The following is a 24,405-nucleotide window of genomic DNA, read 5'->3' on the forward strand; positions in this document are numbered from 1 at the left end:
GCGTCAATACAATTAAAACTTTGCTAATTTTACTCCCTTATGTGAGACCATGTCACATATGTGTATATATTTCCACAGAATGTAGAACCCTGCTGGTTCTTAACTACATTATAGTTAACTAAAACAGAAATCTTTATATTAAAACAACAGAAAAGAATTTTCTCAACTTAGATAAAATTTTGATGTAAATCCTTAAATATTCTAGTTGTTAATATTGTTAATGACTGTCAGATGGTTTTCTATTTTAATTATGTTCCAAGCTAATCTGGTAGGGGTTAAAGAAACCTATGCTAAATTGTTTGGAAGGATGTTTTAGTATGATTTTTTTAAAACTTTAAAATATCCCTAACAACATGAAAATATAGAAAATCAATTCCCATTCAGGTTTTTAAATCATGATTTGAGAAGAGATTGTTATTTGTAACTACACCATCATTTCACCCAAGACAAATCAAGATGGGACTGTGGGATAAGAAAGAGATCTCTAAAAGAGAGTCAGCACTACACTAAAATAAGGATCACAAGAGCTGAGTAGGATACTTTTAATAATTATGACTAAACAGTCTTGTTACTGTGGGCAAAATATCCTCTTAGGCTACCAACCCCTTATTAATAACGAGGAGTTTGAATATATCGTTATTGTAAGGTTCCTTTCAATTTAAAGATTTTTATTATGGAATTAGATAAACTACCATTAAGTGTCATTTTGCTTTATGTTTGGTGCTTTTCAATTTGTGGATAAGTTGCTCTACTGAACCCAAGGTGGAGGTCCCATTACGAGGTCTGAAATTGCCTTTCTGTTGAAATTGTGGACTTTATTTTCTGATTAGACCTTTAGCGTAAGATTTCGTATCCATGACATTGGTTGAAAATGTATATTTTGTGAGATACTATTAATTAGCCAAAATGAATCACAAAAGAGTAAAGAACTCACAATGATGAAAGAGACATCTAGAACTTTCCTGGGTGGTTTATTCTTTGAGTTCAGCTAGAAAAATGGCATTTTCTCTTTCCAGATTTTGGAAGGGTATTCGATTTGGAGCACTGTTTATTTTTAATTTTAAAAGGTAACGTGATTGACCAATAAACTATTTCCTCAGTGTTTGACACCTGTAACACATGAAACTGAATAGATGTGGGGAACAGTGCTGCAGATGAGAGCAAAGATTACCTTTAGGGAGGAGACCTTTGACTGTGGGTTGATTAGGATTCATTGTTTTCAATGTTCACAGTTGAGTCTGTGTGTGAGATGGGGTGGTGGTAGTGAAAGTCCTCTCACACTTACTTTGAGAGGTATATAGCATTTCCCTATTAACTGATTAATCATCATCTTAGGGGCAGCATTCTTCTCCATATGAAGAAAACTTGGAATAATCCATTATCTACTGTATCATTAATACATTTATTTGTTCTCCCCCTTGTCCTTTGTCTTTTCTTAATGATTTAGAAATATAAATATTTCTAAAATATAAATATAAATATTCCTATTTTGTCACAGAATTGCTTTCCTTTTTGGGATAGGTCAATAGAAGTTTTATTTTGGCACATTTCTGATGGTGATCATTTCTATTTTGCTAATAAAAAATATATCGAATATTAAATATATGCCAAGCATTGGCACAAATATTTAATCCTCACAATTATCGTTAAGTTTTCGGCCTCCATTGTATATAGTAGAAAACACAGGTACAAAGAGGAAAATTCATATGACTAGAATAGAATAGCTACTAAATGGTTAGGAAGTGGACCTATTATTTGACCCTGGACTTCTGATTCCAGTTCCAATATTCTATCCATTATTCAGGCTTCTAAGTGAAATCTCATAGCCGACAGAAGTGTATATCATTTCATTTTTTTTGTCTTTCCAGTTGCTTTTCTATGTAATGTCGCAATGCATTTTCTCTAACATGTCAACATAGCCTAGAGATAAGCCAGAAATCATCTTGGTCATAGTCAAAGCACACCTCTAGGTGGCATGGAAGAATACTTTTTCTTCGGAGTCAAAACTATGATGTCTTCAGCTGGGATTCTGGGACAACAAACTAGACAGTCTTTAAACATGTGATATTTTACTTACAAAGTCATTATTTTTTTCTTTTTCTCCTGGGCTATTTCAAGTCTCATCATATTCATAATTGTTATTCCAGAATCACTTCTACTATGGAAAGAAAGAAAAAATATATACACACACAGTCTTTGAAGGATTTAGTATTAAGTTTCTGCATGTTTTTCTCTTTAAGTTTTATTTTTCTGGATTCCTAGACCTAAGGGTTGGTTATCCATTTTAGGTAGACCGAGAAAGCTTGGAGGAGCCATAGAAGTATTTGAGTACTTACTCCCTTTTAAAAGTGATTGTCTTTGTTTAATAGTTACTAAAGTTACTTATCAAGCTTTTAAAATACTTGGACTATATACACTTTATTGGAAACATCATTCAGTGTTTAGGCACACCTATACAAAAAAGTTTTTCTTTCTCCCTAACCTACTGCTTTCTTCAAGTCTAGTGGATCATCAGTCACTTTATTTCCCACCTTTTAAAAAAGTTACCCCTTGGCATCTCTTGTGGTTTTGAACACTTTTGAATGAATTCAAGAGAACTGAAATGATCTTTTTGTGTAGCTTGTTCTTTACAATGTAATTCATCTGATCCATATTGACTAAACATTTCTTTAAAAAGTTACAAGGAGGGTAAAATTCCATAGTGATCTTTTTATGGGAATAATATAAATTAATTTGACCTTTCTTCACCACAATATAATCATTTTAGTTGGAAACTACTTCACCGTGGGCTAAATTCTCCATACTCCAAATTTTGATCATGCTAGCTGAATCCATTTTTCATGTTTCGTATTCATGGTTTAGCCAAATCTAAATCCAAGACCTGCAGGTATTGACTTTCAGCCAAGCCGTTGAGTCATTTAAGTTTGGCAGTGATTTGAAATGTGAAAAAAAGATCATGAGAAATTGGATTGAGAATCTGAATTCTTTTAAGAAGGGACTTAAACAGAAGAGTCCTTATCTATGACAGTGACTTTAGGTTTCTACATATTTGACATATGTCTAATTGTATAACTTCTATTGCATGTTAATTACTCACTAAGCCTTCTTTCTCTCACCTCTGTCTCCTGGGAAAATGTAACTGTATTTTTGCTTTTTTCTCACCACTAAAATTTTGACTGTATACAAAATAACAAAATAAAGATTGCTTAATTATTCTTATTGTTTTTACTTAATGTTCATCTCTAATTATTAGAAGGTAGTTTGAGTTACTTTTCTGGCAAAACACAGGACAGAGTACATGAGAAATAAATGTGCCACTGTCAAAGAAAATAAAAACTTCACTGTTTAGAGGTTTTGAGGGAAAGGATTGTGTCCTTCTGGCTCATTGAAATTGTTACATGCCATTAGGCTTACTGTAAACTATCCCTTGATAAATTATTTGCTGGACAATGAGCTTAAGAATCTGAGGTGTCTTCTTGCTTTTATAGAGCAAAATAGGACTCTGATGCTTAAATGGAAGTCGCAGAGCACATAATAGGGTGTAGGTAAAGTTACTGAACAGCCACATCTCACTTTCAGGAAAGTAGTGGAAGAGATTGTGTCTTGAGAAGACAGGCATTTTAGAGGTAACCCTTTTAAGATTTCAATTAGTTATTTAAGTATATGAATCATGTGCTTATATGTATTACTTAAATGTTTCTGAGGCCAGCAGGCATATAGGAATCTTAACCAGCTACAGGGAGAAGTTTTGTTTTTCTAAGACTAGACATATTTTTTTTTTAACTGGGGCAGAAAATGCTTTGGGTTTTTCATGTTTAATCACAGAATTTGGAGAAAACTTTAGGACTTTATATAGATAACATCATTATTAACTATGAAATAATAAAAAGTGGTGTTCTGATTCCCATAATGACAATCTAATGACGTATGACAAGGTGTATTGAAAGCAGTTCACATTTGCAATGGTTGACTTTAGATAGATATATATAAGATGTTTTCAGAGAAAATTTATGGTAATTTTTTCAAAAATTACTCGACAGTAATTTAATTAGAAATGAAATTGTGCTTTTAAATACTGTATTTATGATACCTTTTAGGTACTTACTCATACTCCCAACAGTCTTTTCTATTACTACAGCAAAATATTTGAGGGATGCTCCCGCTTTGCATTTTTCTAAACACCAGTGTCTTATTTGTTCTTCAAAAGCAATATTTAAAATAAATTAACTTATGTTAAGTGAATTAGAGTTTGAGGTTAACTGGAAAGGAATACTGTGTAGAGTTTCAAATAATAAAACCAAAAGGAGAATATATTACTTATTGGTAACTTTAAAATGCCATAAATACTGGAATATCACTGAAAACCTCATGATATCATATAAACATTACCTCTTGCCTATTGCAAGTATTTTCATTTTCATTGTCATACAGTCATAATGCATCTGGTTATTTCATAAGCATATTTATATACAGAGTAGAATCCTGCATGTTATTAAACATGACTATTACATTAATTGCTTCATTAGTTCTTCCGTAGTCTTACATCCTATAAATAATGCATACAAAAGTGCTATATTCTGTCCGGGCATGGTGGCTCAACGCCTGTAATCCCAGCATTTTGGGAGGCCGAGGCAGGTGGATCACTTGAGGTCAGGAGTTAAAGACCAGCCTGGCCAACATGGCGAAACCCCATCTCTTCTAAAAAATACAAAACAAACAAACAAAAATGCCGTATTCAAGGCCAAATATATATTCAAATACCTTTTCTACAACCCAAGTAGGGGATTGCACTACTCACAATATGATCAGGTTAATAAAAACATCCTTGTTTTTATAGATGTAAGATATTTAAGCACTTCTACTCTAAAGATAATTTCAAACAAAACCTAGCATGTAAAACAAATAAAGTGGAAAGATAAAAAGCAAGAAAGAGAAAGAGATTGTTGTAGCGATATCAGAGGACAAACAAACACCTCTGGCAGCATTTGTTAGAACTATGATGCAGTTCTTGGGTTATCATCAATATGGGTTCTTGGCTATTCCATTTTGTAAAAATGTGTCATTACAGAAAGAGTAGTGGTCTTGGGAATATGAAGACTCAGGTTCAAGCCTAGTTCTGTCATGACCTAGCTGTATGATCTTGGTGAAGTCACTTATCCTCTATTTTTTTATTTTTTTTATTTTTCTTTTTTTGGTTTCTTTGACTGCAAGAGAGAAGTGTGGTAGAGAGTCTTTGGGTGTACCTCTTCCCCTGCTTCTCACCCAGTTCTCTAAATTGTGAGTCCATGATTGCTTGGCCGTCTCCAAAAAAGAAGTACTTTGCTTAACCTTTTAGGCTATATTTTTAAGGGTAATGATCATGTGTTTACAGTGAGTTGTAAAAATGCTGTCATTGCTAGTGTTCAGTCATAAAATTTGGTGAAAATCTATGGTTTTAAATAGCCCAAACAATGGGAGTTAACAAATTGGGCACTAACATTTTAACTTTTTCTCATGTTTCAATATGTGGAATTTCTTGCTTAGAAGCTGGCTCTTTCCAAGTATATTGTTTCATACAAACTTGGAGTTTCTTGTTTGATTTTCTATTTGACCTTTGATTGCTGCTGTTTTCCTACTAAGTGGTTGGCCAAAAGTGAGAGGGCCAGTACAGATAAAGCAAATAGTGTTTCATGGGGTTAATAATTAATAAACTGAACTGTCATCAGAAAACCCGCGGATCCAGTTCATTATAATGTCATGATGACAACATTTTGTGAGAGAAGTCTGTATAAAAAGCAATCGCTCTTTTGTTTCCAAAACAGGTATTACAAGTGGATAAATAATGTGCACTGCTCTGAGCCCAAAGGTACGCAGTGGACCTGGCCTCTCTGATATGCATCAGTATAGCCAATGGCTAGCCAGCAGACATGAAGCTAATTTGCTACCAATGAAAGAAGATCTGGCCTTGTGGTTAACCAATCTATTAGGTAAGGTTATAAGATCTCATTTTGTGAGCAAAGACAACAGTTTTTGTTTTATTTTTCCTCCTGTAGTGTCCTTCACCTAAGCATGTGATAGCACCTTGGAAAGAAAGACTTTTATTATTTGACATTTGCATCTAGGAAACCTGAAGCAGGTGGAAAATTTAAGTGAATTTCCCAATGTCTGTCATATTAACTGTGCTTAGTAATTCCAATATGATGCACTCAAATGTGGAAATATGCAGTCAGATTGCTTATTTTATCTATATGCTGGTCTGATTTATTTTTGGCTTTTCTTTCATGCAGCTGACCAATTTGACCTACTCTTTTGACATCGTACACAGGCCACAGTGTCTGTAAAATCTGGCTTCTAAATCTGGATTTCTTTGCCCTACTTTTACAGCACACCTTCTAAAACTGCTGAATACCCAAACTCAGGAACAAAATCATGTATTCTTTTTCCAAATGAGCTGACTAGAGTCATCCAACCCTGAACTAAAATTTTTCTTTTCCATTTGCTTTTGTTTTTAAGGTCTAGTCTAACAGTACTTTTGCTGACCTCATGCTACCTCCTGGTAAAGATTCCTCTCCTTTTGTTGCTGTTGTGCCTTCATATTCCCAGGATAAAATTTCAACTATGTGAAAAATAGAATCACATGTTTAAAGGATCATCATATATAGCAACACTATTTCCACTAAGTTTTTTATAGAGAATAAATTTAATTTAAATGTGAGAAAAAAGATCCCTGTAGACTTTATAAGATATAAGATTTGAGCATATCATTTGCAGGGGAGATTTCATCAACACTATTTTATTATTTAAATCATCTGTCAAGGTAAGAGTTGTTATCCTCATTTTCTAGCTAATGAAACTAAGAGCTTAGTAAGGTGCACCCTGTCCATCTGAAATTTTAGCAAGGTTTGGCAGAAGTTTAGCACATTTTATCAGGGTTTTGCTTGCTCTCCATGGCTCTGGATTTTTGCATGGCTTCTGTATTTATTTATTTTTTAGTCCTTATCCTAGGATTTCTTTATCCTATATTTCTTTTTTCTTCATGGTGTGCACACAATTTTGGCAACTCTGTAGTCTAACCAAGGCTACTGAATATGGGTATGTAAATTGTACCCTTCACCAACAGATAGGTCAGAAAAAGAAGAAGACACTCTCTAGAAAGACCCTTCACAGTGCTATGGAAGTGTCTCCCGCAGAAGGAAGGGGCTACATCTTTCAGTAATTGATTCATTCCGAGGGCCTTTTATCTCCATCAAGGAGAGGGAGTTATTTAAGCCTAAACAGATGGATTTTTCTCTCTCTTCTGTCTTTTTGGGGTTCACTAATGATTGTCATATTAGTAATTAATTATTAAATTTGAGCTATCAGTTTTCAGATATAGGCAATCACAAGTATGGTAGTGTAAAATAAAAGTTAAGAGCACAGGCGCTGGAAATAGACTGCCTGTGTTTGAACCCCACCTCTGCCACTTGCTAGCAGTGTGATCTTGGGCAAATTACTTATCTCTTTTGTGCCTCATTTTCCTCATCTGTACAGTGGTAATTACAGTAGTAACTACTTTTTAGGGCTGCTGTGGCAGTGAATGATTAAAATATGTATAGTACTTTGAACAGTATCTGGCCCTAGTAAACACTATATTGTTGTTATTATTATTCTACTTATATAGTTCAGTGAAACTTAATTTGATTTTGTGCATAAATTTATTCTTTTTTTCAACAAACATTTGAGTGTGCAGCAGCATAAGCATTGGTAAAAAAAAAAGTGGACTCTGGAATAAGAATGCTTTCAATTCAAATCTTGGTTTTACCACTTATTATGTGATACTGGGCAAGTGTCTTATTGCACTGTGTCTTGGTTATATAATCTGTAAAATAAATACCATAATAAAACCAACCTTATGGAATTGTTGGGGGTTTGAATGAGATAATTGCCTTTAGAAGAAGGTATGGCACATAATCAAGCAGTAAATAATAACTATTGTCATTATTGTGTTCCAGACAGTCATCTAGGTACTGGAGGAGAGTGATTAAGAATAAACATAGTACCTATTCTTGCAAAGCTTAGATTAGCAAAAAAACACAGTAAATAAGTAATTGAATATATAATCTATTACTTGTTATAAACACTAAAAGATACAAGTTGCAATTAAAATGTAAATTGAGGTGGGAGTAGGGCAAAGGATCAGAGGGCTTGGGAAATCTTCTTTATGGGAACGTATATTTAAACTGAGAACTGAAGATTAATAGCTAGCCAGACCAAACATGGGGTAAGAGCCTTTGCGAGGAGGGAAGGGCATGTGTTGAGGTAGGAAGGAGCTTGGTACATTGCAAGAAATGAAGCAAGTCTAGTTTCAACAGAAAAGAAAGAGGAAGAGAGTTTCATGAGACATGTTCGGGCTAGATCATGTATTACTTTGAAAATCATATTAAGGAGCTTAAAATTTACAGTATGATCTATCAGAAGCCATTGAAATGTTCTAAACAGAGGAAGAGTATGATTAATTAGAGTATAGTCTGCTTACACAGGTGTGCTGTAATGTCCTATGACTTGTCATCAAGGGCATTTTATTTAGTGAGTGTGGTCACTTACAAGGCAGCCTGATCAGTGTGAGCAGCCCAAGACAGCCTCGAAGAATAGAGAGTCAGTGTGTGTAATGGAAAGATCCTTGGATTAAAAATCAGGAGACCTGGCTCCTAACTGGGCGTCAGGAGACCTGGCCTCTGGTTCTGGCTCTGCTATTTGGTAGGAAACTTGCCCAAAGTCACTCAGCTATCTTTTCTGGGCTCAGTGTCCTCAACCATAAAATGAAGGGGTTGAAGTAGATGATCTCTAATGTCTTTTCCAGATCCAAAAGTCTGAGTTTTAGGAAATCCATCTCTTGAGACCCAGTTTGGGGTAGTTGAGATAGTCATTAATATATATATAAATAAGGAGAAGATTTACATAAATGAATGACTTTCTTTTTCAAATTAAGACTTTTTAAATGGTTGTAGTTATAACACAAATGCAATTGATGGTTTATGAAATTTTCTCAGAAAAGGAATCCTAAAAGAATCTCAAGATACAGTAAAGTTTGACCTTTGAATTGACTTCAGTTCATACAAAGTAGATAGATAATAGACTTTAAGTCATTACTCTCATGGCAACTTGAGAAGTCTACTAATAACTTGAGATCATTAAAAAGTGGTAAAACATTTGGAGGTAGAAAAATGCATTGTGTACTAGAATGGTGATAATAAGGAGGGTAAGAATAAATTTATAGTTATGTTAGAAGATATTTTTCTTACACTTAGATACATTTAGTATTCACATACTTTGGAAATAGAGAAATTAAAGTGAATTTTAAAATAATTTATTATTGGCTGTCTTGTCACTTCAGAAATATTTGCAGATTTTTATTATGCAGCTCTTTTTCAAGTCTTGCTTTTTATCTACTTGAAAGAGATAAAAAGTAAAAACATAAAAAGATAATAAGTCTTGAAAGTAGCTTCAGAATTGATATATCTCCTCTGAATTCCTAGGTGAGGTAGAAATTACATATTAAATTAAAGCTTTTAATTAGGTTTTGCTGTTGTGCAAATTTGCTGCTTATTTCTAGTATACTTGTCTAAAATGTAATTTTTTTCCTTTTATGTTTTTCAAAAGGAGTATTAATGATATTCTAAATTCAGATATTTCTGATCCTACATATAAACTGTCTATTAAAAATGTGGTTCCTTAAATAATATTCCATTTATATTCTGATATTTTGATAGATAAAAATGATTCGATAGAGAAGAAAGTGATTTTGTTAGTTCATAAACCAATGTTCATATTCATATAACATATGTATGTATTATACTGTCATTTCCAGGAAATATACTTACTTAATCATTAATAATAATAAATATCATTTTAAATTCCTAGGCATAGGATTAAAGCATCAACTGCAAACTTTTATGCTAGCTGAAATTTATATATTAGAATATAAAATACCAGCTATCTTGTGATGTTAACTAGTTAAAATGAATAAGTGGTTAATAGTAGCTGGGATTTCTCTAGGGGGTGGCACACACTGATTAATGAGAACATTATCATGTAATATTCACTGACTATTTACATATCCTTGGATATATCTACTGATCTTATAGAAAATACTCTTGGCAGTTCTATTAGGTTTTTGAATAATGGCTGGCACCATGGAGCAGTTTTGTGACCAACATTCAAAAAAGACAGCAAAACAGTCATGAAGATCTTATCGTCTTTCTTTACAAAAAGTTTCTTTAGCCATTGTTGCCTATTGTACATTAAATATACACATTTCATTTTTATTTTAGATCTTTTGTTATTTTTGCTCATGAACCAAATATTGCCACTTTGTTATTTAACTATGCCCTTAGGGTATATTAGAACATGAAATGCATATATAAGTAAATCTTGGGGAAATTTTTAATTGTCATTATGAGCAAACAGCATGTTATTACATTAACAGTCCTGGATTATGGCAGCCACCCATTATTCAAATACATTAGGCATATTCTACTACTTTTATAATTATTGACGGACTTTTTAAGAATATTATTGGCTTGGCTTTGAGTATATACTAAAATAAGTGTTCTCAAATTGTCTATTTCACATGTATTTTTAATTTAAAATGATGGCTTACCTTTATTTTCAATTAATATTTGTCTAATGCTGTATAAATTACATGAGAGCATATTTTAAAGAAAGGATTATAGTTGTTAAACATGAAATAAAATTGTTCTTAAAGCTTATAGATCTTTAGGATATAGGCATATGTGTTTGGATAATGCAGGGACTTTGAATAAATCATCAGATATATTAAAAATCAAGTTGTGCTGAATTGATTTTACTTATATTTAGAAAATGCATTGACAGTTGATGTCATGGTGATTTTCCCTTTCTTTGAGCTTTGCACATGCATATAAAAGAAAATGCAGTTGTTTTCCACTTAATATGAGCAATATGTAACATTTCATTTTTTTCAGTTATTCTTAAAAAATAACATTTTCAGCATTAAAAATTTAAGCACCTATTTATTAGGGTTGCTGCTGTCAAATACAGCTACTATCTAATGAGTTTGGAACAGCTTGCTTTTCTTTTTTTCTTGTGGCCCTTTTACCAGATACTTATTCTGCAGTGTTCTCACATTCTTGGTATGGCCAATAAAAATTCCTTAGGACAGATGGTATCTTCTGTTAGTTCAAAAGTTTACAGAATCACCTTCATGTTCACAAGTTGACACCTTTCAGAGCAGTTATCCTAATTTTGTATGTGACTTGTGCAGCAGAACCAGCTTGATCTTTTTTGATATAAATGCAGGGTAGACACTTGAAAATCAGTGTGAAGCAGGTGCTGGTCTAGGGATTTTGCATATAATGAACTGTTTCCTATCTCACAAACTTGAAACTTTAGTCTCAAAATACTGAATAATTTTGGTTAAAGAGAGCATATGAACCACTTTGAATTCTCCAGTTAGAAAAATATATTTGTACTGAGAGGTACAGTGGGGATGAAAATAGAATTTGATAGTATCTGGATCATCTTTAGGGATTAAAAATATACCAACTTTCTTCTTCAGTGAATCATGCCAAATACCAGAACTTGCCTGAATGATATTGTTAGCCATTCTCCAGTCTACAAGGTGGATTGCTATTCATTTTTCAGCACCACAATCTTCAATCCCAAGCTTTTTTTTTTTCACCAAAGAGGTTTCTGTGGTGTTTCTACATAGAAAAAGACAGCGGCATGAGGGAGAATGCACTGTCATGGAAAATAGTCATTTGTGTATTCAGCAAACATTTAAGTAGTCAAGCATAGTGGCTAAAAGCATGGACTCTGAACCTAAATTGCCAAAGAGCCAAGTTCCTCTACCCTCGAATTAGGTGACCTGAGGCAAGTTACTTAATCTACACATGTTTCATTATCTGTAAAATGGATATAATAATAGCACCCACTTCACAGTTTTCTTGAGAAGACTCAATACATGAATACGTGTAAAATGCTTAGAACAGTACTTGACATATAATAAGAACCCAACTGTTAAATATGATTATTAGAATTCTTTAGAAATTTAATACTGCTAATTTATTGGGAAGAAAACGTTCTTTCTCAGCAACTTGGAAGATTAAAAGGATTATTTTTTCCAGGTGGCCCCAGTCTAAAACACTTATAGGCTGATACGTAAATCTTTATAAAAGTTATGGCAAACATATTTCTGGGAGGAATACACTGATGTGTATGTGTATGCATGTTGATTATAGTTGCCTGGCAAAAGATTTCAGGCAGATGTTTATATCCCACCATTGAGCTATAATGTTTTAACATAAAGCAACTAGCCACAATATTTAATCAAATTTCCTGATTTTGATCTACTGGCAAGTTGTCATTCTTGACTAAATTAATCATGCAAAGATCAAATATCGCAATTATAAATTTAGGAAGTGAAACTATTACTTCTAAACTAGGACACTCTAGATTAATGTTCAAACCAATGTCTTTACAGACCAGCACCAGTCAGGACTTTAACATGATTTAATTGTATTCATTTATTGTTCTTTCTTTCCCTACAAACACCAACCACAATGAAATGCTGAGGTTAGGGAAGAAATGATTCTCTGGTGCTAAAATCACACTGCTTCCAGTACATGTAGTCTGATGTGTTAAACCAGGTGCACAATTTAAACTAAAGAAGATCTGATTCTGTGTAACAGAGATATTTACCTTTGTATGACTTTTACTTGAGAAAGTGTAATTATTTCTACACAGCCTGTTCTTAAGAATTTGCCATGGATAAATTCAGCTACTTTTATATTGTATTTTTTTGAAAAAAATACTGTTGATAATATTAATATTAATGTAATAAAGAATGAGATAATATATCATCCCCATATAAAGATTATAACTGATTTCTTACAATCATACATTGATTGTAATCATAAAGTATATATTTGATAATTTTTAATCATTGGAAGGAAAATATGTTACACATGAAGTTATTTTAAAAAGTCTCAGACTAGTGTTTTTTCTTCATTTGAGGTAGTACATTTCAACTATAAAGTATGTAATAGTCTGTTTTTGCCAAAAAAAACTCACCTTTCAGAGCTATAAAATATACAGAATTGAAAGCTGACACCTAATATATTTTTCATTAGATACAGATGTTCAATGTAAAATTCTTTTTACAAGTATTCATGAAAAACAGGATAACTAAAAAGATATAATGTATAAAAAGTAAAAATCATACTTTTTGGTAAATTGTTAATGGCTTTTTAATGAAAGCAATTTTTTTCTTTTTATGATTTATGTGTTCTTTTAAGTATATTGTAACTATCTTATAACTTAAAATTATGATGAAATCTTCAAATTGCCATAGAACTTAATGAAATAAGAATACATAAAGATCTATTACAAATGTAGAAAATCTTGCAAGTAATTTGTAAAGAAATAATTCAACAATTTAGAGTAAAGTTTATCTTATCTTAAAATTTAAACTTATTTGAATAATATTATAATTAAGAGAATTATTTCTAATATTTACTTTCTGTAATTTTGTGAAATAATTTTCTTATTAGAAAATGTGGCCTGGCATGGTGGCTCATGCCTGTAATCCCAGCACTTTGGGAGGCTGAGGTGGGCAGATCACTAGGTCAAGAGATCGAGACCATCCAGGCCAACATGGTGAAACCCTGTCTCTACTAAAAATACCAAAATTAGCTGGGCATGGTAGTGCATGCCTGTAGTCCCAGCTACTTGGTAGGCAGAGGTTGCAGTGAGCTGAGATTGTGCCACTGCACTCCAGCCTGACGAGATCGCACCACTGCCCTCCAGCCTGTGGTTAGTCACTTTCTGCTAAAAAAAAGAAAAAAAAGAAAAGAAAAAAAAAAAGAGAAAATGCAGGCCAATATGATGAATACACAATACAAATTCTGTTACACTGGCTTTTTTGTATTTTGGGCATGCTACTTTCATTTCTGAACTGAGCTGCACACAATTTTGAAATAAAAGTTCTGCACAGGCTACTTGTGTGGTGAGTATTTAAAGCTACTGATGTTTTTCCACCTGCAGAAGTCATTATTTTAATTGGGGGCTAAAATATGAACTACTTAAAAAGTAATTTTTTTTCCCTAAGACTGCTCCCAAAAATGGAAAAAAAAAAAAAGTCATTTTAAGCAGATGTTTCTTGAAATCCAAATATATTAGATATTCTGAGTTTAACTTAAATGGTTCATCTGTTGTTCCAGTCGGATTTCATTTATTTATTTATTTATGAGACAGAGTGTCACTCTATCGCCCAGGCTGCAGTGCAGTGGTGTGATATCTGCTCGCTGCAACCTCCGCCTCCCAGGTTCAAGCCACTCTCCTGCCTTATCCTCCCAAGTAGCTGGGATTACAGGCGTGTGCCACCATACCTGGCTAATTTTTGTATTTTTAGTAGAGGCAGGGTTTCACCAAGTTAGCCAAGTTGGTCTTGAACTCCTGATCTCAGGTGATCTGCCTGTCTTGGCCTCCCAAAGTGCTGGGATTACAGTGAGCCACCGCACCCAGCTGGATTATATTTATTTTAAGGTTCATGGAATTGAGCTACATGCCTGTTTCTTAAGATAAAAGATAAGCCTTGAGCATCTTGGTATAAAACTTTAAAATAATTTCTTTTTTTTTTTTTTTGCTTTTGACTTAACTGTGTTTCACAAAAATAATATTAATGTTTTCTCAAAGTTTTCTAGCAGCTTATTTCTTCATTTGTTCATTCACATGCTCACTGAGCACATTTACTAGGTGCCTAGTATGTGAATAACATTATGCTTACCTCTGTAGGAGATACAAAAAATAATAATAAAAAAAGATATACCTCAAGGTTTATAACATACTAAAGAAGACAAACACTGCATACAAAATATACTACTAACAATAGAATATGTTTGATCAGTGCCAGAGTAAGTGGTATTCATGAGTATGACATACAGAAAACAGATCAATGTGTACTGGATGAATCTCCTTCTGGAACTCTGATTAAAGATAGAACTTGTCCAAGGAGGTAGAAGGTAGGACATTGAAGTTGGGGGCCATACCAGGAACAAAAGCATAGCAGCAGAAATAGAAAGGTCTGCAAGGGGAATCTGTGAAGGCAACCTATAGATAGATCACGGAGCAGGGTATAGGGATGTTAGATGGGAAAGATGGGTTAGAGGAATACAGGGAGACCTTTGGATATTGGGTTAAAGTGCTTAGTTTTCACATTCCAGGTAAAGGAGAAAATTAGGGATTGTGCAATAAAGGTGTCTGGAGAATGCCTCAGTGAGGACGGTGTTTAGCCATCTTAATTTTAGCAGTGAGCATGGTATGTATTGGAGAGAGAAGTTGAGGACACAAAGAATAGCCATTGTTCTTGTTGCTAGAGGTTTAAGTATCACCTTATGAAGATTTTTATTAAGGTTATGGCATGAGAAATAGAAGGAAGCTTGAATCTGTAGGACTTCTGACTAATAATTTACAGAAAAAATAAGGCAGGAAAATGGAATATTCTGAAACTTGGATTAATAGGAAACAAAAAAAGGAAGGGGCTTTGAGAAAGATACGTTTAGGAAGAGTATATAAGAAAGCAGTGCAGTGGCACGATCTCAGCTCACTGCAGCCTCTGCCTCCCAGGCCCAAGCCATCCTCTCACCTCAGCCTCCCAAGTAGCTGGGACTGCATGCAGGCATGCACCACCATGCCTGGCTAATTTTTGTGTTTTTGTAGAAATGGGGTTTCACCATGTTGCCCCATGGCTGGTCTCTAACTCACGAGCTCAAGCAATCCACCTACCTCCGGCTTCCAAAATTCTGGGATTACAGGCCTGAGCTACTGTGCCCAGCCTACCTGTATTATTTTAATCAGGAAAACCACTTCAATAGAATCTAGAGATATGGTTTTATACATTGGCCATGTTATTAAAGTTCCCAATGGTGGTTTTTAAAAAATACATACATGGTTCTATTTTAAATTAAAGAAAATTGATCTGGCTGGGTGCACCCTAGATTACATGCTGTAATCCCAGTACTTTTGGAGGCCGAGGCTGGAGGATTGCTTGAGCCCTAGGAGCTCAAAACTGCAGTGAGCCATGATCCTGCCACTGCACTCCAGATTGCGTGACAGAGTACAATCCTGTAGAGAGAGAGAGAGAGTGAGAGACCTACGGCGTTCTTGTAGTCAGACATACACCTAACAAAAAATACTTGTCCTGCATTATGTCCTGCCTTGTGGGTCAAAGTAATTGAATGGGCCACTGGGGATGAGAATGGAATGATTAATGGAGGCCAAATTGTGAAATCACTGGTAAAGCTGGTTCTTTGAGTTTTGTTGGTTAGTTTTCATTCCCCTTGATTACTAAATGATGGAACTCTTTCACCCAGGATATCATTTTGCCACCTTTTATTTGAAATAAAACTGTTATGCAGTTAGCACTATGTTATGAAAATATTAAATGTTGAGATTCTTGCAGCCAAAGGAAGATAGAAAATTCCAAAGAAATGACTATTTCTGGTAAGCTCCTATCCCAGCTATGTAACTCAGCTAGAATAGCAATTTTAGTGATAAAACTGTGTCAAATATTTTATTTAGTGTGAATCTGACATTTGATTTTCCTTTTATAATGCTTCTTTTCGTTATTTCAGGGAAGGAGATTACAGCAGAAACTTTTATGGAGAAGTTGGACAATGGTGCCTTGCTCTGTCAACTTGCAGAAACTATGCAGGAGAAATTCAAGGAGAGCATGGATGCTAACAAGCCCACAAAGGTAAAAGATCCCAATGCAAAAATCACTCTTAGGTGGTAGATTACATTTATAATTGCTTATAAATTGTGTGTAATTAAAAAATTTATTGTGAACGGATGCATCAAGGTCTATACTAACAACAAAGTACAGAGTGTTCTTTTTAATTAGGTAACGTGTTATTTGCACTCTAATTACATAAATTACATAATCCTTTTGGCGAATCTAATTAAATAAAAGCTTATGAAAAATGATGGTATTAAAAGAATATTGTGTATAAACTCAATGAATCTGAAATATTGATTAAAAACTTAGCAGAGAAATAATTGTGTCATTAGGCAATGCACAAATCTAACCAAGAAAGATTTACTGAATAGATCTTTGTTTTCAAAAATATTATGGCAGAATACTAGAACAAAATTTCTGGACTGTAATTTTTGGTTTATTCTAAATAAGTAGTACCATTGAACTAAGTAAATTTGGACAAATTATTTTATTTCTAACTGCTCAGATTTCTTTTCTCCACATTAATTCTAATATGCTTTTCTAGTGATTATAAACACTTGATGAAAGTATAGTGTTTGACTTTTTTTGAAGAAAACAAGAGAGATTGTACTTAATTTTTAATAGAGAATGAAAAGAGATATAAAAAATATTAAAATAATGTTGGCCAGGCATGGTGGCTCATGCCTGTAATCCCAGTACTTTGGGAGGCTGAGGCGGGCAGATCACTTGAGGTCAGGAGTTTGAGACTAGTCTGGCCACATGGCCAAAACCCGTCTCTACTAAAAAAAAAAAAAAAAAAAAAAAAAAAAAAGCCCGGCATCATGACGCATGTCTATAATCCCAGCTACTCAGGAGGCTGAGGCGGGAGAATCGCTTGAACCCAGGAAGTAAAGGTTGCGGTGAGCAGAGATCACACCATTGCACTCCAGCCTGGGTGACAGAGTAAGACTCTATCTAAAAAAATAATAAAATAAAAATGTTGAAGACAATTTAAGACAAAAAGCACCTGTTAAGCCTTTTCTGCAACTCTGACAGAAAAATAAAAGGGGTGTATTTGTGTATTGCCACTGAATTTATTTTTTAAATATTTTATATTACTCCGTAAAGTATTGTATAATATACAAAACCTCCCTCTATTTTTTTATTTCTTAAAAGCAGCTCTGTGAAGGTATTAATTAATTCAGTGGCTCCCAAACTTTGCTGCACATTGGAATTACCTGAGCATCTTTAAAAAAAATGCTGAGAGCTGGGCTGGATGTGGTGGCTCGTGATTGTAATCTCAGCACTTTGCGGGGGTCAACGCAGGCAGATTGCTTGAGCTCGGGAGTCGAGATCAACCTGGGCAACATGACAAAGCACCATCTGTAAGAAAAACACAAAAAAGTTAGCAGGGAATGGTGGTGTGTTCCTGTAGCCCCAGCTATTTGGGAAACTGAGGCGGCAGGTTCAATTGAGCCCAGGAGGTTGAGGTTGCAGTGAGCCAAGATCACAACACTGCACTCCAGCCTAGAAGACGGAATGAGACCATTTCTCAAAAGTAATAATAAAATAAAATAATACTGAGACCTCGATCCCATGCCTGAACATTCTGATTTAATCCCATAGGGTGAAACCTGGGTACTAGAATTTTTAAAAAGCTCCCCAGGTGATTCTAATGTGCAGCAAAGTCTGGTAACCATTAATTTCTTTTAATTTTCTCCTTAATTGGATGGTTGAAGACTGTAAGTAATTTGTACAAGATTGGCTAGTAAGTGACCAAGCAAGAATTTGACACAGACAACTTTGCAAGTTTAATGCTCTCTCATTTTTGTTCATTATGTCATTATGGGTAGCCCAGGCGTGAGGAGACTGTTTATGAAAATGCTTTGTGTCAAGCTTAATGTTAGGACACCAATTTTTCTTCTGCTCTCATTTCCGTCATGATGTAACTGGCCTCTACATCAGCTACTGATGAAAAAATATAATGCCAATAAGAGGACAATTTGTATAGAAGGTTTACGGTAAAGCAATGAACAGAGGGAAATAAGCTGTGGTGCCCAGACTCTTGAAAGCATTACCTTCACATTACGAAGTTCCTGAAACTTGTATTGCTTATTGTTGAGGATGGAGAGCCAAATGCCTCAGTGTAAAGAATCCTTGAATCCTCCAGAGTAGTAAAGATTAACCAACTCTATTAAGGCTGTTGTGCAGTTTTCTGGTTTTGCTTTGTTTATAAGCCTTTGCTTTTTTAAAACAGAAGCAAAGATTCCCAAATAGATTTGTAATTGTAAGACTCAATGTAAGATAACCCTAAAGCATTAGCCTATAGGTCAAAGGCTTTGACATTAAGTGCATTTTGCTTGGGTTCTAGTTTTATTTATTAATTGGATGTGTCTGAGCCGTACTTTCCTTATCTGTGAAATAGGATTAATAATTACATATGTATAGCTTCCATACAGCATTGCACAAAATAGGGCTCTTGATAAAATCTCTTTTTGATAAAATCTCTTTTCCTTACGTGAAAGATAAGAGACCCTTGTAAGTATTTTCGATTAACTATAAGAAAATAAATACTTTATAGTCTACGGCCATACCACCCTGAACATGCCCAGTCTCATCTGATCTCGGAAGCTAAGCAGGGTCGGGCCTGGTTAGGACTTGGAAGGGAGAAAATAAATGCTTTATAAATGTTTGTATTTAGCATGAGAGCTGCTATGTGCAAATATGTATACATTTGCCCCAATCTCCATGATAATATGGAATATTGAGAATATTTATGGATCAAAAGTTATGTAAGTACTTTCCTTTTAAACAGCCATTTCAATATTATAATTTTTATAATAAAACTATAAAACAAAAAGAAAAGAATTTTTTTCAGTTAGTAGAACTGCAGCAAGTTATTAAACTTGAAATAGTTCCGTGAACCTGAGCAAATTTTTAACTGAATATAAAGCTAAATTTTTTTCTGATTGTGATAAAGATTTTAGTATAAAACCTTAAATGTGTTACTTGAACAAGTGGAGGTTTAAAAATACTTATTATCATCTCACCAAAAAGTCACATGCACCTGTATGTTCATAGCAGCACTATTCACTATAGCAAAGACATGAAATCAACCTAGATACTCATCAACGGTGGACTGGCTAAAGAAAATATGGTCCCTATATACCATGGAACACCTTGCAGCCATAAGAAACCAAAATCATGTCCTTTGCAGAAACATGGGGGCAGCTGAAGGCCATTATCTTAAGCAAGTTAATGCAGGAACAGAACCAAATGGTCTCACATGTAAGTGGGAGCTAAACACTGAGTACACATGGACACAAACAGGAGAACAAAAGACACTGGGGCCTACTTGAGCAGGAAGGGCGGGAAGAGGGTGAAGGTCAAAAAACTACCTATTGGGTTCTATGCTCACTATCTGGGTGATGAAATCATTTATATACCCAACCTCAACAAGGTGCAATTTACCCATGTAACAATCCTGCCCATGTCCCCTCCAAACCTAAAATAAAAGTTAAAAAAAAATACCGATTATGACCTCACTTTCACTGCTCAATACATCAAATTTGATCTGAGGTAAAAGTTGACACAGTTGCTCTTGACTGAATTGCCTTCTCTGTTCATGGCAGCATTTATATATTCACGACTGACTGCCAGTAATATGCAGCTTAAATCAATAATAACTTGTGCCTTACTGTATGAAAAGTGCAAAGATGACTACATTTTATTTTCTGCCTTTTATAGTAAAATTTTAAAAGATGAAAGGCCAGAAGGTTAGTATGTATATCTTCATGGCTACTATTGTTCATAAATATACTTCTGTTAAACTCAAGATTTTTCAGTCCATTTTTGGTCTAGAAACAAAAAAAAACTTATGAGATTGTAAGCATGTTGATGTTGTTAAATCTAAATACAAATTTAAACAATAATGGATTCACTACAACCCAGGTAATTAGGATTACAGTGAATATTTCCCATGGGAAAAAATGAGGCTTTCAAATTGAGTATAAATAGTCTGGAGGTTACAATATTAAGTCTGCTTTTACACGTGTGTACACTCATGTGTTCATGTATGTGTTTGTATAGAATTATTTCTCATTTTGGCATTTTGGAGTTCAGAAAAAATGGTGGCGAAAATAGATGAATTAGTTAATACATTCTTTGAATTAATGAAACTGTGCATAGGGAGATGTTGAAACAGAATTACTTTTAAAAAATTGACAAACTTGATCCTATCCAAAGCCATGCCACAGGAAGCTCTCTGTAATTTTTTTCTAGCAGCTTTAATCTTATCTCCTCATTTTCATAGCAATATTTTTTACTATTCTTGGTTGATAGTTAATTTGGAGATTTTACAGCTGTGTAAACAAATTTGAACGAGTAAGTTATGCCTGGTATGTGTGAAGTATGTCTGTATTAAGGATGATTTAAATGCTCTTAAATCTTTAATAAATGTTAGTTCACATATTTAATATTTTAGATATTTAGCTATTTCTAAATTTAATATTTTAGATATAAATCCATGACTCTTTTATATCCAGCTTTGGTTTGATAAAATGCTCTGAATGGAAATAATTCTGTCCTATGATTCTTTCTTCCCAGACATCAATAGGTCAATTTAAAAATAGCTTCTTTACGTGTGTGAGCTCTAAGTAGTTAATCTTAGCCTTTGTGTAGTGGGCCATTTTCTAACTCTGCATGGGAGCAATGCAGAGACTTCACAGACTAGGGCAGTAGATGGGTGGAAGCATTTGAGACCAGTGTGCAGCCATTTAATGTGTAATTTTATTTAATTCATTTATACATACTATAATATTATGAATTCACTGTAATTACAAATCTTAATATTTCTGGAGTTGAGGATGTTTAAAGGCAAAAATATAAATCAAATGAATCTTTCAATATCGTTTTAGGATGAGAAAACCAAACCAAATGACAGGTTTAAGGTTAGGTTTTATGCCTTTTGACTCTCAGCTACCCGATCGAAATTGGCATCTCTAATCAAGACAGGGGAATTGTTACATTTACGCGTGAACTTTCTTTTCCCGGTCCAAATAGTGTTCCACAGCACAAACCCCTTCCTATTGTATATTTGCTCTCTTTCCCCCACCCCCACCAATCACAAGTTTGCTGATTTGTGCAAAAGACTCTCTCAACCACGGGGCATCAGCGTGGGGCAAGACATTCAAAAGGTTTAACCTCTCTTTTTCTACTAACTTTCCTTTGCATTTGTCTCATTTATTTTGAGTCTCTTCTTCAGACATCAGAGTTTCTCTGGGTTTAGAGCTTCCTCTGACTTCAAAGAGCCCTGGGTGGTTAGATCAAGTTTGAAGCAGATGAAGGAGGGGGGAAAAAAAGAAGTTCTGTTACCTAGTAGAATGCTACATTATGCTCCAAGGAAGGAACTGAACATTAACCGTCTAAATGTAGAATCCAGTCCTTGTTCAGGAGAAAGAACATCCTGCAGATAGAATGCCTACAATACATTTGCCCATCAGGAGTACTTGGTTCCTTGAGCTGCAAGATAACAATACCTCAGGATGTTGTTTTGTGCCATCTGGGAATTAAATAAGACATAAAGATTAGAAATTTTCTTCTCAGAAAAATCAATAGCCCTTTTTGTTTAGAGAACATCTCATCAAGATTTAATTCTGAGAAATCCAGATATTTGTGTTTATTGCTGATCTCTCTGCCAGAACAAGAAAGTATGGTAGATGCAATAAAAGGTTTTGTATGAAAAAGAAAATAAAATCTCAGCTGTGATTAATCTGGAGTCATTCATTGCTGGCTATACAGCTAAATGATTTTATATCCCTTAAAATTTATTGTTCTAAATTGCAAACATAATGCTAGAATTAAACAGAGAATATATTATGATGAGATGGGAAGAATATAAGTGGCATGATGTAGAAAGAAATAATTTTTTTATAGGTATGTTGCTGCCTGAGACTAAAGGAAAAAGAAAAGTTAGTGGTAAAGTCCAGTTCCTCAGGATTTGTAAAATATAGGTAAAATATATTTAAGCTTTAAATACACTAATTTTTTTTATTTACTTTGTAATTGCTTCCTGAGGTTGAATTATTTCTCAGTATAAAATTAAATCCCCGTCACTATTTTTTAAGTCTCTGACCAAATAGCCAAATTATTCACCTCCAAATCAGAGACAATGAAATGTCTTGCTTAATGTTTTTTGTTTTTTTTCCCACTGAGAGTTTCTGTTCTATACTATCTTCCAGAGATATGCCTAAATGGGGCTTCAATGCTATAGCAATACATGTTGGTAAATCATATAGAATAAAAAGAATGGTATGTAAAGGAGCTTGACTTTTATTTTTCAAATAAAACTCGTCACAGGAGACTTGATATGGGCTACATTTGCAGATGGGGGTGGGGGAGCGGAAAGCAGCAATGTGAAAAATTGGGCAAGATAGGGAGTGAGTGATGTGCCTATGGAACTTATCTAGATCTTCATGTCTAATTGAGCCCATCCCATACATGGCACTTGTACTTGTAAACCCAGAAAATCGGAGACAAGTCTCAGTTAATTTAGAAAGTTTATTTTGCCAAGACTGAGGACGTGCACCCATGATACAGCCTCAGGCAGTCCTGATGACATGTGCCCAAGGTGGTAGGGGCACAGCTTAGTTTTATACATTTTATGGAGACATGAGACATCCATCAATATATGTAAGAAGTACATTGGTTTGGTCTGGAAAGGCAGGACAACTTGAGGCAAAGGCAGGAAGACACGAAGTAGGGAGGATGCTTCCAGGTCACTGACAGATGAGAGAAAAACAGTCGCATTCTTTTGAGTTTCTGATTAGCCTTTCCAAAGGAAGCAGTCAGAAATGCATTTATCTCAGCCATCAGAGGTATAACTTTGAATAGAATGGGAGGCACATTTGTCCTAAGCACTTTCCAGCTTGAGTTTTCCTTTTAGCCTAGTGATTTTTGGGGGCCCAAGATATTTTCCTTTCACATACTCAATGGTAAAGTAGTGCTGGGCACAATAAAAAATATGGCCCAGTGGATCATATGGCACTAAGTTCATGATAAACATTTAATGTTTCATGATTACTGGTTCCCATGGTAGAAATTCAGTCTCCATCAGAGAACAAGAACAAGCGAGGAACATTTGTGTCATGTCCTTTCCTAAAAGGGCAATGTTCCTACCTGGCCCCTACTACTAGACGCTGAAACTTTGTTTAGTTGGAAGAACCCCCTTTCTGCATTTTCATGAGATTTATTATCTACCCTCCAGAATGTGTGTATTTTATGAAACCGTCTGGTTTCCCTACTATTCCTGCTTTGCAGTATCAAATCTCCAATATCAAATATTGTAAAATAGAAGAGGAGCTTGATGACCTGTGATGTTGAAATATCCATGGTCCCTGTAGGTTATGTCACAGGGCTGGAGATGGTGTATAGGATAGTAAGAATTCTGTTGTTACTGTCAAACTGATTCTGGAATTTTCTACTTATTAGAATAAAGAAAATTGCATTCTCCAAACCAAGAGATGAATGTTAAGTACCAGGATATTGAGTGATAACACTTCATTGAAAAGACCACATCTGTAACAGCGATTCTGATTAAATATGTTACTTCATTGTAATCTTCCCACTGTTTCCAAGTCATGTCAATCTTTTTTTACTGATTTTCATTGAGATGTGGTAGAAGTCACTTTTATTTT

General features: G+C 34.4%; 1 protein-coding gene across 22 annotated transcripts in view; it reads left to right on the top strand.

The window, feature by feature from the left end:
- The window catches only part of GAS2 (growth arrest specific 2), a 731,425-nt gene that overhangs the window by 39,004 nt on the left and 668,016 nt on the right, over positions 1-24,405 (top strand). For all 22 annotated transcript variants that reach the window (XR_008538012.2, XR_008538008.2, XR_008538009.2 and 19 more), the window contains exons 2-3: positions 5,802-5,966; positions 16,629-16,750. Coding sequence is in view for 12 of the 22 variants with exons in the window: in XM_009460085.5 (XP_009458360.1) it covers positions 5,822-5,966; positions 16,629-16,750 (267 nt within the window). In the remaining 10 variants the exon portion in view is untranslated. The remainder of the gene's footprint in view (positions 1-5,801; positions 5,967-16,628; positions 16,751-24,405) is intronic.

The sequence above is a fragment of the Pan troglodytes genome, chromosome 9 (genome assembly GCF_028858775.2).
Source record: "Pan troglodytes isolate AG18354 chromosome 9, NHGRI_mPanTro3-v2.0_pri, whole genome shotgun sequence".
NCBI lineage: Eukaryota > Metazoa > Chordata > Mammalia > Primates > Hominidae > Pan > Pan troglodytes.